Source organism: Astatotilapia calliptera, chromosome 19, assembly GCF_900246225.1.
Source record: "Astatotilapia calliptera chromosome 19, fAstCal1.2, whole genome shotgun sequence".
Classification (NCBI taxonomy): domain Eukaryota; kingdom Metazoa; phylum Chordata; class Actinopteri; order Cichliformes; family Cichlidae; genus Astatotilapia; species Astatotilapia calliptera.
Window position 1 is genome coordinate 9,460,790 of NC_039320.1, and position 17,071 is coordinate 9,477,860.

The following is a 17,071-nucleotide window of genomic DNA, read 5'->3' on the forward strand; positions in this document are numbered from 1 at the left end:
GAGAGGCAACGGGCTGCACAAGGTTGTTGTTGAAGAAAAGCAGAGCGTCTCCTGATATCCACTAGATGGTCTCTGTTATCTTCAGATGATGCTTTGAATTTTTAGGTCACTATAGAAAATAATCCCACATGGGGAAATGAGTGCTATTCAGTAATATTATACTCCAGGATTTTCAGGTAACTCTTACTAGCAAAACTTTAGAATGAATTTATGTTTAATCTGCCTTCATTTAGAGACACGAAGGAGCCAACTAGAGAATATTGTCCCAAAGGTAATCATTGAAATCTGAATTTTGTTTCTGGTGCCTCAAATGTAAATGTCAGTGCAGTATTTCCTTTGCAGCTGTGATGCTTTAAAGCTTACTTTGAAAATACTGCACTACATGCACTACATGTACTCACTGGCCACATACACCTTGCTAATACTGCGCCTTAACTCTTCATAGTTCAAATTCAAAGATGCGCTGAAAACATTCCTCTAAGATTGACACGATAGCATCTCACAGTTGCTGCACATGTGTTGACTTCACATCCATGATCTCTTGTTCCACCACATCCAAGTGCTGCTCTATTTGATTGAGGTCTGGTGACTGTGGAGGCCATTAGAGTACAGTGAACTCACTGTCATGTTCAAGAAGCCAAGTTTGAGATGGTTTCAGCTTTGTGACGTGACCTGTTATCAGAAAATGATTACATTGTGCTCATAAAGGAGTGACAATAATCAGGGAGGCTGTAGACTCAAACAATGCTCAGTTGGTTCTAAGGAGCCCAAAGTGTCAGGACAATGTCCGCCACTCTCCAGTTTGCCTCCCAGCCATTCTCTACCTGCTCAGCCATGTCTACGCCCACCTGGACAAACTGACGTGCACTGTGGGAATCATGTTTTTTGAACTTCTCCAGTGCTTTCAGGCCAGCTCTACTGGTGATAAATTGACAGTGATCCAGGTGGATGCCTCCCTAGTGACCTGGATAGTTTGCTAAGTGACTGGCAGACCACAGTATGTGCGCCTGCAGCACTGTGTGTCGGACAGTAAGTGTAGTAAGCGATATGGGATCCCTGCGGGGCACTGTCCCCTCTCCCTCATCTTCCCCTTTTACACCATGGACTTTAACTCCTGCATTGAGGCCTGACACCTTCAAAAGTTTTCTGATAACTCAGCCACAGTGGGCTGTATCAGGCTGTGGTGGGTAACTTTGTTATGTGTTGCAGGCAAAAGCATCTGCAGCTTAACTTGGGCAAACTGTATGTGGATGAGAACACCGCTGACTCCTGTTTGCATTTATGGGGTCTGGGTGGAGACAGTGGAAGATTACAGGTGTCTTGGTGTTCACAATGACAGTAAAATAAACTTCATTAAAAACACAGAAGTGCTCTCCAAAAACTTATCAACTTCTGAGACGACTGAGGTCGTTTAATATCTCCCCGATGATGCTCACAGTGTTGTATGAGCCTGTGGTGGCCTGTGCCATCATCTGTACTGTGGTGTGCTGAGGCAGCAGGTACCAGCAGACTCAATAAACTTACCCACAAGGTCAGTCATGCTGTGGGTGTGGAGCTTTTAGCGTCTTTGTTTTACTTATTTTTTAGTAGAGAAAGTTTACATCCATCCATCTTCTTCCGCTTTATCCGGGGCCGGGTCACACCAAGCCGTTCCCAGGCCAGCCGAGAGATATAATTTCTCCAGCGTGTCCTGGGTCTGCCCTGAGGCCTCCTCCCGGTGGGACATGCCCGGAACACCTCACCCAGGAGGCGCCCAGGAGGCATCCTTGTCAGATGCCCGAACCACCTCAACTGGCTCCTTTCGATGTGGAGGAGCAGCGGCTCTACTCTGAGCCCCTCCCGGATAGCTGAACTTCTCACCCTATCTCTAAGGGAGAGGCCAGCCACCCTTCAGAGGAAGCTCATTTCCGCCGCTTGTATTCGCGATCTCGTTCTTTCGGTCACTACCCACAGCTCGTGGCCATAGGTGGGGGTAGGAATGTAGATTGACCGGTAAACTGAGAGCTTCGCTTTTACGCTCAGCTCTCTCTTCACCACAACGGACCGGTGCAGCATTTACATTTTCTTTCATATTTATAATTTTTAATTGTGTGTCGATAATAAAAACAATTTCCCCTGCTGGATTGATAGTGTTTTGATTCTGATTATACCTCATGCAGAGGTAGAATCAGGAACTTCTCAGGAACATCGCCTGTGAACGTCAGAGGTGCTTGTGTAGGATCAGCAGTAAGTCAGCTGTTTCTGCCTACGTGGCACCAATAACAATGTCACATTCACCCCCCCCCCCCCCCCCACACACACACACACACACACACACAGACAATCGGATGCTTAGTTTGCTCAGTTCATGATGTCATTGTGACCATGTCTAGATCAGTGCAAACAGTAGCTGCCATGTGATTGGCCAATATTTGTATTAACGAGCAGTTCGACATGTGTACCTAATAAAGTGGCTGGTGAGTATATATTGACTGAGCTGTTTACTTTGGTTTGAAGTCATGTTTGTTTTCTTGCACAAATCCATCACTGACTACTTGCCTGTTGCAGGAACGTCACGTAGTGAGTGTTCTTTGTGCGTGAGAGAGAAGCAGGGATTTGAGTCACAAGAGCCTGCCAGCAATAATTTGAAATTTACTCGGTTTATTTATGACAACATGTTAGCTACGCAAGGTCTTGTTTTGATTTTTTTCCTCATGATTCTAATACCCTTAAAGGTTTCAAGGATTATCCAGATAACTGGCAGATGATGTATTTCTTGGCTGCCAAGAAAACAAATTCAAGGCAAAGCAGTTGTTTGTGTGCCTTCTGTAAAGTTTTTGGTTCATCAGATCATAATCAGCTTACTTATAGTTGCTCGACTATAACCAAAGAGGAGGTAAAAACTCTGTCCGTCCGTGGCTGCACTTCGGTTGAAAGTACTGGAGGATCATTATTTTCCTCCCTGTGGTAAGGCTTTGATGGCTGTGGTTTTCTCTCCCACCAAGCCATCGTGGACCAGCAATATCAAAGCAGCGGCCTCGTGCCATGGCTGACATCGGTTCAGGCTTTCTCTGCAATATGGAACGTTTCATTAGATAAATGGGTGAATCGTTTCCATGATTTTCCACGAGCGCTAAAGGACACGCATTTCATTATTTTTTCAAGCAAACAGCCATAAAAGCTTCCTCTCCACACCCACAGCTACCGCTGTTGTGTTTGTCTGAGTATGAAGAGCTTCATCCTCAGGACATATGTATAAAACATGAGGAGGATTGTGCCAGAGCTGCAGAATCAGAGTTTGGGTGCCCCGGTGGCTTCACTCAGACTCCAAAAATAGGAAGTAAGCAGAAAGCAGAAAAATGATCTAAGGTTTCCCTTCTCTGAAGTAAGCCCCTGCTCTAATGGCCACTTTGAGAACCGTGTTGCACAGCATGTACCAGTGCTTTTTGATGGTTTTCTCACTCATGTGGATAGTAGGATTTCAGCTTATGGTCAATGGACCCTCCAAATCATTTGCTGTATATGATTATGAGTAGGTCCATAAATAAACTGTGTTGTCACTGTATCCATATTTTTATTTTGTCTTGTCACCTGTACTTTGCTCTTGGCAATAATTATAATAATTAGTGAAAAAAAAAACAGTTATTATAAAAATAATAATGATTAGATTTAAAGATTAAATGTAAACTGTTCTGTTATGTAAAAAAAACTCTTCTTTTTTTCTTTTGTTATTATTTTCTTTTAAGAGAAATATGGTAGACACTCACATTTCTGTTAATTTACCTGTTGCTATGGTTTCAGTTCAATTTTAATTATATATCACCAAATCACACTTTATTTTGTAAGGTAAAACACTCTAATGACACAGAGAAAACTCAAAGATCAAACAACCCCCGATGACTTGGTGACAGTGGGAAAGAAAAACTCACTTTTTACAGGAAAGAAACCTTCGGCAGAACCAGGCTCAGAAACAGCAGCCATCTGCTACAGGAGGTTGGGGATGAGGTTTCATTGATTGTGGCTTTATTTCATGCACTTTACTCAGAGCTGATTGGCCTACCTCTGACCAGAAAGCTCAATTAATCAATCCAGAGTTCATGATTTGATTCAGTTTGAATGAAAGTGGTTTTAAAAATCCAACATAAACCTTGGAAAGAAGCAAATTAGTTTTTCACATAGAACAAAATTCACTTGTGAATGAGGGTGCAGCGATGACTGGTGCCATGTTGGAAGTCGGCCACATTTTTAAAGACCTTGTTTACTTCTGAATGGTTACCCAACCAGCTCAATAAGAGCAAAAAAACATTTTCTGAAGCATTAACTAACAAAAGTGAGAGAATGTTTCTCAGCCAAATTTTGTTCATCTCGCACTCAAACCTGCACATTTAGCACTTTTCTCACATGAAAATCGGTGAGGTGTAAGTGAGATCACGATAGCTTTATTCATATGCTGCAACTCAGAAGCAAAAGGAAGCCATTTTTAGTATCCACACCTCTGAGCACATGTTTTACAAAGAATATTGTAGACAGAGAATAAATGGGGATTGAAACTGGGAGGAGGGCATTCAGTCGTCATAGTCTATACTCTGCACAATTTTTAAGGGATTATTTCTTGAGTGAAATGTAGTTCCAGCAAGTAGTTCCAGTCCTGTACATTGTCTTCAGGATTAAGATTTAGTTTCTACCACCATGCTAAGCCAGAAAAATAGATCCCGGCTGTGTTTCAGAGATTCTTTAATGAATAAATTAATTATTTTTTTCAAATATAGCTTTCACACAAGAACTGGAATACATTGCAGCTGGGTTCAGTCCACTGTTCCACAGAGCCACATCTTCAAGCATATTTTATATGTTTTTAAGGATCTATAAAGTTGGGGGTAAAAAGGTGATAGGTTTGTAGCTTGAACCTATTCGCTGGAACGTTGAAGACAATATAATTACACCGCAAGCAAGACACGAAGTAGGCAAAGTTCTTCATGTTTCTCGTGCACGGGAGAGAACCGGACAAACGCCGTTCCTTCGCTTGACCCCAGTTGCTCTCGTCCGCTCCCCCGTAACACTGCTCTTTTATTGAGGTTACATGAATATGCATAGGTTCATTAACATACGACGTCTACATACAAACAAAGAGTACCTTGCCTGTGTGTGTGTGTGTGTGTGTGTGTGTGTGTGTGGGGGGGGGGGGGGGGGGGGGGGGTCAGAGTGTGACCCCATAAATGACTTCCCTAAACCTGCTGGTCTGGAAGTCCAACAGTTCATCTAAACAAAAGGCACTTAGCCTAAAACAGATATAGCCACGTTTATCCTACGATAAAACAATAAAACAAGGTACGACCTCTTCCCATGTTCCCAGGATGTAGGTGCGCAATGCACACCAAGCCTTTGCAGCCTGCTAAAGATCACGCATCCTATCACTACACAATTGATTATACACCTCTAAGCATATATGGTTAAATATTTCTAAGCATAAATGACAATCAACAATACAAAACCTAACAAAAGGTCTACAATAGGGTGTGCAACTGTTAATGTAACTCGAGTCATGCACTCATACTGGGTGTCCTTGTTTTGTCCTTCCATCGAGTGTTTTAGAATCAGAGACTTTAGTCTGTATGAGGTCTTTTATTTTGAAAATTGACTGAATTTTCCATTCGGTTCCTGATGTCTCTGACTTCCTGTCTCCTCATCTGCCCTGTGCAGCTTTAAACAGCTTCCAGTTAAATAAATAAATGAATGAATGAGTAGATTATCCACTATTTTAAGAGATACGGAGCAGACGGTCACTTCTGGGGCATGTCTGGAACTGAAAGCATTGTCTCAAGTTGGTGAGGTCAGTGCTGGAATGTGGTGCAGCTCTTCTCAGTGTGTTTCTGGGAAAAAACTAATGATAAAGTAGTAGCTTGTTTGCATTTACACCATGCAGAAAGTGGCTTTAACACTGACACAACTGGTTTCTCACAGGGAGAATAAATATCAGTTTTATGTATTTATTGGTAATATAGTAAATCTATCTGCTTCTTTCACCTGCTTTGTTTGAATTGGGGTGATGGCACTTCTGTTTTCTTTACACTTAGCCTTTGTGGTATCGCAAGAAATAAGTGGTTATATAAATATATGAGTATACATAATAGTTATTATTCATAGATACCTACATCCTAAGTTCCTGTTAATCTTCTGAAAGAAACAGAATGAATGTGTTGTTACAATGGTAATGCCAGGAGAGGCAGTATTAGTTCTGTGTTACATTAATGTGTAAGGAAGTGGAAGAAGAGTGTGTCCTGTAGGAGGCAGTAGAAAATGGATGCTCATGTTCTGTACATGCCCTGAAAGTATGGTTCAGTAAACCAGTGCAACGATACCCCGGTGTAAGGCTCAGTTATTGTATTTTTATTTTTTGAAGATGCAACATCTTTTTGGCGACGAGGACGTTTAGGGGGAAGGAGTTTGGGCGATCGGACTGAAAGAAAAGAGAAGAAAATAAAGTGATGGAGTCGGCTACAGGTTTGGCTAGCTTTTCAAAGAATGCAAAAGTTTTCGGCTGGAAATAGAAGGCAGTGACCTCGAAGCGGAAATGGCTACAATTGGTACGCTAGTAGCGTTCGATCCAAAGAATCAGACTTGGGATGAGTACACGGAAATACTCGAGCAGTTTTTCGTAGCTAACGGGATCGACGATGCAGAGAAACAAAGAGCGATATTAATAAGTGTCGTCGGAGCAGCGACGTACAGCTTGATGCGAAACCTTCTCAGCCCGGCCAAGCCCAAAGACAAAACCTTCCAAGAGCTGGTGCTTCTGATGAAAAATCACTTCGATCCGAAGCCCAGTGAAATTGTGCAAAGGTATAAGTTCGACTCTCGCTCCCGCAAGCCGAATGAAACCGTCATGGAATATGTAGCGGAGCTGCGTCGCCTGGCACAGGATTGTAACTATGGCAACACGTTACAACAGATGTTGAGAGATAGGATCGTCTGCGGAATTAAGGAGGACCGAATTCAGAGACGTCTCTTGTCAGAAATAGATCTCACTTTTGACAAGGCTCTGTCAATTGCAGTAGCCATGGAGACTGCAAATAAAAATGCACAGGATCTGCAGACCTCAGGGGCGTCAGCAAAATGTTTCAGTCTCGCTAGAGGACAACAGGAGAGTCGTACCTTTAAAGCAGAAAATAAAGAGTGTTATCGTTGCAAAGGAACCAAGCACACAGCAGCAGACTGTAAGTACAAACAAGAAAAATGTCATGCTTGTGGTAAAATGGGACACATAGCTAGAGCTTGTAAAAGCAAGACTAAACTGAACCAGAAAAAGTATGGATCGACATATGTAAAAAAAGAAAAAAAGCAGAGTTCACACTACAGTACTCACAATGTGGGCGAGAAAGCAGATAACAACAAAACTGATAGCTCTGAAGATGACTCTTTTATGTTGAACTGTGTCAAGTGCAGTCAAGGGCACAAAAGAAAACTGTTCAAGTTAGGGCGTGGCAGTGCGGTACACTTAAGAAGAGTAGACCCCTACACTGTGGATATGCAAATTGATGGAAAAAAGGTGAACTTTGAAATAGACACTGGATGTTGCCTAACAGTCATGAACGAAGCAACATTCAGAGAAACAGGGAAAGACAGCAAGCCCCCCAGCCTGCAGCCCATCAAAATCAAGCTCGAAACTTATACAGGGGATCCTGTTAAGGTGATTGGTGCAACACGAGTCAGCGTCAAATACAAGCAGCAGAAAAAACATCTGCCCCTGGTGGTGGTCGAAGGCGACGGCCCCAGCTTGCTAGGTCGAGCTTGGCTCGAGGAAATTAAATTGGACTGGGGTGAAGTGAAAAACAGTCCTAACAACAGAAAGCTGCACCAAGTCAAAACAACAGAGAAAACACTTCAGCAAGTGTTAAGTAAACATGAAAATGTGTTCAAAGAGGAGTTGGGCACCCTGAAAGGAATGAAAGCTGCTATTCATGTGAAAAGTGATGCCACCCCACGCTTCTTCCGTCCGCGTTCTGTCCCCTTTGCTATGCGAGCAAAAGTCGACGAGGAAATAGACCGACTGTTGAAAGAAGGCATCATCTCGCCAGTGAAATATGCTGAATGGGCGGCACCAGTAGTGCCACTCCTGAAGCCCACAGGGACAATAAGACTGTGTGGGGATTACAAGCTTACTGTAAATACCGTGGCTTCACTGGAGCAGTACCCCATACCCAGAATGGAGGACTTGTTTGCCACACTGTCCGGGGGTAAGCAGTTCTCAAAATTAGACATGAGCCACGCTTACCAGCAAATCCTCTTGGATGACGAATCGAAAAAGTACGTGACAGTAAACACATCGCGGGGGCTGTTCACGTATAACAGATTGCCTTTTGGAGTGGCCTCTGCTCCAGCAATATTCCAGAGGACCATGGAAAGTCTTTTGAAGGGGATACCTCATGTAGCAGTGTATTTAGATGACATCTTAGTGACTGGAGTGGATGAAGTAAGCCATCTACAGAACCTGGATGAGGTGTTGACCCGGTTGGAGGAAGCTGGGTTGAGGTTAAAGAGGTGCAAGTGTGCCTTCATGCAAGAGAAAGTGGAGTACTTGGGGCACATAGTGGACGCCCAGGGGCTCCACCCAGTGGAAAAGAAAGTTAAAGCAATCATGGACGCACCTACCCCCACAAATGTCACTGAACTGAAAGCATACTTAGGTTTGCTAAATTACTACAACAAATTCCTTCCAAACCTGGCAACCCGGTTGGCACCCTTACATGAACTTTTGAGACACGAGGTACGGTGGACATGGCAAAAGAGACAAAAGGAAGCATTCCAGAAATCTAAGAACCTGTTGAACTCAGCAGAGGTGTTAGTTCATTATTCTGCTGACCGTGAGTTGGTTCTCTCATGTGATGCATCCCCATATGGCGTAGGCGCCGTATTGTCACATAAGATGGAGGATGGAAGCGAGAGACCTTTGGGGTTCATGTCACGCACACTCTCTCCTGCTGAGAAAAAGTATTCTCAGCTTGACAAAGAAGGTCTAGCTGTGATGTTTGGCATCAAGAAATTTCACAAATACTTGTATGGCCGAGTTTTCACGATTTACACAGATCATAAACCCCTAATCTCACTGTTCAATGAAAAGAAGCCTATACCTCAGATGGGCTCACCAAGAGTACAAAGATGGGCCGTGACATTGAGTGCTTACGAGTACAACATCAGGTACAAGCCAGGAAAACATCATGAAAACGCGGATGCGCTCAGCCGGTTGCCGGTACCAGACTCAGCACCTGAGCGAGAGATGGCTGAGCAGGTTTTGATGATGGATGTACTGGATGACACATTAGTGGACACTGCACAGATCAAACGATGGACAGCTAAGGATGTCTTGTTGTCGCAAGTCCACGAGTACACCTTAAAAGCCTGGCCAACTGAGACCGACACCTGTTTAAAGCCGTATCGACAGAGAAAGCTGGAACTGAGTGTGAGGGATGGTTGCGTGCTCTGGGGAGCCCGAGTAATTATTCCCACCAAAGGCCGAGACAAAATATTGAAACTCCTGCACCAGACTCATACAGGCATGTCGAAGATGAAAGGCTTGGCAAGGTCGTATGTATGGTGGCCAGGGATGGATGAGAACATTGAAAGAGAAGTGCAGGCATGTGAGGAGTGTCAGAAACACTCCAAGTCACCACCTACTGCACCATTACACCCTTGGGAGTGGCCGGAGTCACCATGGTCCAGAATCCATGTGGACTATGCAGGGCCTTTCCTCGGGGAGATGTTTCTAATCATTGTGGATGCTCATTCCAAGTGGATGGACATTTACCCTGTGAAATCCTCTACATCACAGGTAACTATAGAGAAACTGCGCCAGAGTTTCAGTGTGTTTGGACTACCTAAAATGTTAGTTTCAGACAACGGAACATGCTTCACAAGTGCTGAATTTGAGTCATTCATGAAGCAGAATGGAATTGACCATGTAAGATCAGCACCTTTCCACCCTTCTTCAAATGGGCTGGCTGAGAGGGCGGTCCAGACCTTTAAGGAGGGGATGAAGAAAGTCAAAGGTGATACCTTGCAAACCAGACTGTCCCGATTTCTGTTCAGTTATCGCATCACACCGCATGCCACTACTGGTTTATCACCTGCAGAGTTGATGATGTCACGGAGACTCAGATCAGTTTTGGACTTGCTCATGCCTGATGTGAAAACAAAAGTGCAGCACAAACAATCGAAACAGAAAGAAAATCATGACACCAAGAAAAGACTGAGAAGTTTCACACCAGGAGACAAGGTCTTCATCAGAAACTACTCCTATGGCCCGAAGTGGATTCCCGCAGTCATTGTGAGAGCATCGGGTCCAGTGTCTTACATTGTTACCATTGGATCAGGTCAAACTGTGAAGCGGCATGTGGATCAGGTGAGAGCAAGAGTGGCTGACACTGTTCCCAGTACACCAGACAGGGAGGTGGAGCCATTGCTTGACAAAGAATCAGTGCCTGAGTGCTGCTTGCCATCAGAGTTGGACACATCGCCACAACCTCCGGCAATGGAGTTGCCTTATGCTCCGGAGACTCCAGCTCCCGGAGACTCCTCAGGGACACCCGTGTTGCGACGTTCCCAGAGAGAGAGACGTCCACCAGAGACTTTAAAGGACTTTGTTAGGTAGTGTGAGATCTTCCAGAAATAGAGCAACAATGCGCTCTGATCTCACAGGAAGGACGTACCTTCCTAGTTAGAAAAAAAAAAAGAGAAACATGGAAACCTATGTACAGTTGTATGGTTGTATGGTTACCTTAATTACATGTTGATTGGTTGTTAAGCATTCTTTAGATAAACAGTTATTTTGTAAGTCAAGGGAGTTGTTGACTTAAGGGGGGAGGAGATGTGGTATCGCAAGAAATAAGTGGTTATATAAATATATGAGTATACATAATAGTTATTATTCATAGATACCTACATCCTAAGTTCCTGTTAATCTTCTGAAAGAAACAGAATGAATGTGTTGTTACAATGGTAATGCCAGGAGAGGCAGTATTAGTTCTGTGTTACATTAATGTGTAAGGAAGTGGAAGAAGAGTGTGTCCTGTAGGAGGCAGTAGAAAATGGATGCTCATGTTCTGTACATGCCCTGAAAGTATGGTTCAGTAAACCAGTGCAACGATACCCCGGTGTAAGGCTCAGTTATTGTATTTTTATTTTTTGAAGATGCAACAGCCTTCTACATTATCCGACGCTGATATTTTTGCTTAACTCCTTTTAAAACTTTTAGAAAGGTATCAGGAGGTCAGGTGTGTTTCCTCCTGCTTACAGTTGGGAAAAGGACAACCGAATGCAGCATCTCTCATTTTTTCATCTGAGATATTTTTACCTGCTTCTCACAGGCGAGATTCACAAACTGTTTTCCCACTTGAAGAGGTACAAGAAGGCAAAACAAGGCGAACGCCAGCAGAGAAGGGATGAAAGGGTGGGTGAGACGAGGGGAAGAATGGTAACCGTCCCAATTAGCGGGCTGGAGAAAAGAGTAGTGCTTTTACACGGCAGCTTCTATCAAATCAACCGCCCCCGGCTCAGCGGGAAAAAGCTGCTCAAAATGGATTTGCTCCTTTTATCAAGCCCTCCATGACACTTAGTTAAGACTCCTTTGCCTCTATCCTGCCACTGATATGTGCCACTTTGAGCTGGTGTCTCACCGACATTATTAAGAGTGAAAGTTTCAGGAACTTGGGAGAAAGCTGGAACATTGTGTTGGAGTGGATTACGTCATGACAGTGTTGGCTTTTTCCAAAAGTTAGAGGAAAGAAGAGATCGTTCTTTTCAAGTTATGTTCTTCTTCATCTTTTGTTTTCTTTTCTCTCTCTCTCTGCCCCCTTATTTTTTTTCTGCAACAGGCTGGGTTTAAAGCATTCATTCCTCACCAGCGTCCCTCTGGGAGTATTAGCATTGGCTGCTCAGTTATTGTGAATCCAAATTGGACAAAGGAGTCAGGTTTGAGAATGCGGCTGACAACACTATTCAGGCTTCTTTGTAAGTGCCACAGAAATGTTCAGCACAGCCTCACTCTTTGCCTTCCAGGCAACTGAATCATTTAGAAAGGTGAGAGGCATAAAATGTGTGGCAGATTAAGAAGTATTCAGTTCAGTCCTTTTAATGGTGTGTATCTGATGTTTTATTTAGACTGTGCATTCAAAAGATTCCTCTCGCAGAGCTATTATACTCACGAGGGCAGCTGCATCAGATCTGTTTGTGAGGCTGAAAAAGAAGTCTGAAAATTTTTAAACAAAATCATAATAATGACAAATTTACAGATCGAAATAATACTGATAGAGTTAGAATTGAAGATTAAACATTAAGACTCACCTGGTATTGTTACAATTAATTTATTATCTGTTAATCTTTAATAAGATGTACAAAGATGTCACGTGTAAATCTAAGTACACCACGTGACTCAGTAGTTTGTTGTCCCACCTTTAACTGAAGTCGTTGTTTTCTCTCACAACACTGTGGAGAAAGTTTAACCCACTCTTCTTCAGTTCATTGTCGTTTGCTTTCCTTCCACAGCATTTTAATTGAGCTGAGGTCTGGACTGTGACTGGGCCATTGCAACACCTTGATTTCTTTCTTTTTCAGCCATTCTTAAAAAGAAACACATCAAGGTGATTTGCTGCTGTGCCTGGGATCCTGGGGTCCTCGTGCTGTCGAATGACCCAGTTTGGGCCAAGCTTTAGCTGTCAGACAGACGGCCTCACATTTGACTCTAGAATACTTTGTTTCATGGTCAACTCAGTGACTGCAAATTGCCCAGCTCCCATGGCTGCAAGACAAGCCCAAATCATCACGCCTCCACCTTGGTGCTGACAGGTGGTGTTTAATTTTCTCCAAATGTGATGCTGTACAGTGTGGCCAATCACCTCTCATCTGTCCGAAGGGCATTTCTCGAGAGGTCTTGTGGTTTCTTCAGATGAAACTTTGCAAACATAATCCATCGTGCAATGCCAAGATCTGTGTCTTTTTTAAGTCTGTAGGATTGATTTTGAATACATGCTGTAGTTGGTGTTCCACTACCATATGTACTAAATGGGCTACATACCCAACCTGTTGTAAAAATTTAAATACTTTAGGTCCTTGAAGTTACTTAAACTCTGTTAAAGTTTTACATTTCTCTCATTGTTTACAAATAAATAATAAGATCAAAACCTTCAAAATTGAAAATAATTGCCTGTGTTTCTGTAGCTTTGCACAGTGTTCTTTGTTTTCGGTGCCACAGAGCTCCATTTATTTATTTACTCTGCTGTAATGCTCACATTCGCCAAATCAGAGGCTGAAAATAGTCTTTAAGAAATGCACGATTTTCCTCCAGTTTGAAAACCATTCAACCCCCGTCTGTTACATTTTTGCTTAAAAAAGAAAAAAAGAATAGATATGTGTTTACCCTGTTTTATGGATGTAGTGCTTTTAATTGGATTGACAAGCTGGGTATGTTGGAAGGCATTAAGACCGTTTTGGTCTTTTGATGCTATGATGTTTGTTGATGATGATGAGAATACAGAATATCACCACCTGCTGCTACAGTGAAGCACTGATGAAGCTGTAAATGTGTGCAACCAAATTACTTTCTTTAATGGTTCCTATTAAACGATGTGTTATGATGTGTCTGTATTTTGTTATTTTATCTATTTATATCCTCCCAACCAGTCAACTGCATCCAGAGGATGAGACGGACGCCGCCACTGGATGAGCTTCAGCCACCGCCCTATCAGGATGAGAATGGCTCTCCGAGGATGTCCTGCACGCTGTCAGATCTGGGTGATGCCAAGTGTGATCTGTCCCACACCAGCGGTAGCCCCCACCTCTCTTTTGGCAAGTGTCCCAGTGAGGGCAGCGACGGCCCCGAGACTGAGAGTTACCTCAACAAGGGCTATGAGGAGGACGTGCCCAGTGACAGTACAGCTGTCCTCAGCCCAGAGGTAAATACCAGTCATGCAATATCAGAGTGATACTTTAGATTGAGGTGTTATTTTGAACACTGAACATTTCATTGGTTTCCGTAGGATATGTCAGCCCGTGGATCAGCAGCCCAGCTACCGAAAGGTTATGAACCAGATCCTGTTGCAAAATACGGGACCCTCGACATCGTGTTTGACTACAACTCAGAGGAGCAGCAGCTGTCTGTAACCATCATGGCAGTAACCGACCTTCCCAGCTACAAGCGCACCGGTAACATCTCCTGGCAGGTTCATCTGGTGCTTCTGCCCACCAAGAAACAGAGGGCGAAGACGGGGATCCAGAGAGGCCCGTGCCCCATCTTCACGGAGACCTTCCGCTTCAGCCATGTGGAGTCAGAGATGATCAGCAATTATGCTATCAGATTTCGCCTTTACAGCATGCGACGAATGAAGAAGGAGAAGGTGCTCGGGGAAAAGGTGTTCTACCTCACCAAGCTCAACCTTCAGGGCAAAATGTCGGTGCCGGTCACATTAGACCCATGCTGTGCACTCCCGGTAAGATGATCAAAGCAGGTGTTGGCTTTCAAGCTGCCACTCATCACCTCACTAATTACTTCTCTTTGTTGATTGATCTTTCATCCAACTGGATAACATTTTCAGAGTGAGATCACATTTTGCAGATCATTCTTACTGAACTGCCTGTTTTGTTTGCTTGTTGGCTTTTAATGCTTCTCAGGAGTAGATGGTAGTGCGACACTGCCTCCATTTCATCTTAGGGAATAAACAATAATCAGTTTACTTATTTTTTTCCTTTCGCTCACTTTATTTCAAAGGCTACAAAGAAGAAAGGCAGCCTTAAAAGGCACCTATTTATCCTGCATTGAATCTGTCAGATATTAGTTTTCTTTCCCTTTAGTAACAATATTTTTTATTTATGTAGATATCCAGGTGCTGAATTAACCCAATACAGCAACATTCAGTGCTTAATTCACTGAACATAAGATAACTAAAAATGTAAAGAGTATTTTTAGCCTATCCAAAAACACAAGTCCTTAAGTATAAAGAAAAGATGTGCATTACGTAACCTTCAAATGTTAGCTTGCCCAGCCTAATACAGGCTCCTTTTTTAGCGGGTTAGCTATCTGTTTGGAGATATCATATTAAAATCTTCCCTGAATCTGATTTATTTTCCTCACGGTTCTTCTCCATGGCCAGCTTCTGGCCTAGTCCAGCATCCTCACTCTCTGATGACTTTAAGAGCTCAGTCAACAGTTTGAGGTAATAATGAATCAAATGCAAAGTTTATTTTGTAAATGTTACTATTATTAGTGTTCAAAAGTAGGATTATCCTGGTTAAGCCGTTATCCACTGAGTGTGATTTCAGTAACAGATCATTAATCCCACTCTGGCTACCACCATATTTTATATCCAAGTTATAGTGGCTAGCATTATTTAGCGTGTACTATACGACACTATTTTGCCTAAACCAACACTCTGTGATAGTAAATACATCATGTATGTAGTGTATTAAAAGAAGTCAAAGCCAGAACCTCGTAGATTTGAAACCGGAAAACTGGATACATTGTAACTGCATGACGGTGATTTGCAAAATCAAATAGGCATTAAGGTATTCGGCAGCTTTGCCTTTATTCAGGAATATAACCAGAATACAACTGTGTTGGATTACAGATGAGTTGCGCTCATTGGCACAGACAGACTGAGATTGATTGAAACATGCTAGCAATCTGTCTGTGTTTATAAAGTAGATGGCAGTTATTTGCGTACCTCACCCGTCTGTCTGAGAGTGATTACTTGACGTGATCGATGAATGCGAAAAATTCAGTACAATGACCAAGTAAGGAGTTTGACGTCCTGCTGGGACAGAGCAGTAAAGGTAGGGTGTAGTGAACTGCTGTTTGAATTGTAATTCATTTGTGTTTTGGAAAATCCTTAACAATTAAAAACTGATATTAAGAATGTTCTGAATGTTTGTCAACTCTTTCAGGGTGGCGAGTCCCAGGTCAGCCTCTCAGATATGACATGCAGTGAAAGCGCCTCGTCATTCCAGTCAGTCAGTCAGGCTTCCACACCGGAGATCCTCGTGGGCCTGGTTTACAACGCCACAACAGGACGTCTCTCTGTGGAAGTCATCAAAGGCATCCACTTCAAAAACCTGGCTGCTAACAAACCACCCAGTAAGTACCCTAAAACGTTTTGTTGTCCAGTTCGAGAAAGAGCAGGAAAACACTTTTAATGTTTCAAATGCTAGAGCGGAAGAGGACAAGTTGAGCCTGTGCATAGGAGTTTGTATCTCCTGTAAACATCTGTAGTCATAGTCTATATATTTTACATACTATGCGCTTCCTTACGTTCAGTCAGAGAGGGACTATGCACAGCGTATAACTTCTCCGAATCAGAGATAGTGTACTCTATCTCGGCCACCACCTGCTTTTCAGTTTTCCTCTGGTTTCCCTCATTTCCCGGTCAGCCTCCTCAGTCAGCTTCCAGGGATCTGAGCAGCAAGTTCAAACAAAAACTGCCTCTTGTTGAACTTTGTGCAAATGTTGTTGTTGTTGGCCTTCTGACCCTGTTTCTCTTTCCTTGCATCTTCTGTTATGTCTGCACCTGAAACTCTCTCACCCTACTACCTTTTTGACATCTTGGTCCGCTGTTTTTCTTACTGCTGTCCAACCCTTGTTGTCAGATGGACTGTTCTGTTGTCTAAAACACTTGATAGGTGGACAGGTTTATATTATCAGAGGTGAGTTTCTGTTCTTCCCTGTAAAGTGTCATCAGTGTTAATTTCACATCCTTTTTTTTTTTTTTAAATACATCTTCATGGATGCAAATAGATGTAAGTAAATGGAATGACTGTTGATTGGAGACACACTAATTTAACTGGCTTCTATCATTAATATATATCTAATTTGATGCTGTAGTATGTTGGATTGACTCAATGTCGCCTCATCCCCCAGTCGGTTGCATCAGATGGCTGCCGCTTCCTGAGCTTGGTTTTCCTCATGTCTTCCTCATAAAAGGGAGTTCTTCGCTCCCACCGTTGCCAAGTGCTTACTCTTACTGGATCACATGATAATTGTGATTAACTTTGTCTCTCTGTAATTTATAGGTTTTACATTATGAAACAATTGTTGCTATAAAAATGTAAATTA

General features: G+C 43.0%; 1 protein-coding gene across 6 annotated transcripts in view; it reads left to right on the plus strand.

Moving 5' to 3' along the window:
• The window catches only part of syt14a (synaptotagmin XIVa), a 59,206-nt gene that overhangs the window by 33,146 nt on the left and 8,989 nt on the right, over positions 1-17,071 (plus strand). The window contains exons 1-5 of one of the 6 annotated variants that reach the window (XM_026151063.1): positions 6,198-7,193; positions 13,651-13,922; positions 14,007-14,456; positions 15,907-16,096; positions 16,585-16,662. In XM_026151063.1, the coding sequence (XP_026006848.1) occupies positions 6,551-7,193; positions 13,651-13,922; positions 14,007-14,456; positions 15,907-16,096; positions 16,585-16,662 (1,633 nt within the window). In that variant the 5' untranslated portion in view covers positions 6,198-6,550. Of the gene's footprint in view, positions 1-6,197; positions 7,194-13,650; positions 13,923-14,006; positions 14,457-15,906; positions 16,097-16,584; positions 16,663-17,071 lie in introns of those variants that run through there. The other 5 variants (XM_026151064.1, XM_026151066.1, XM_026151067.1 and 2 more) reach the window with 5 other exon arrangements.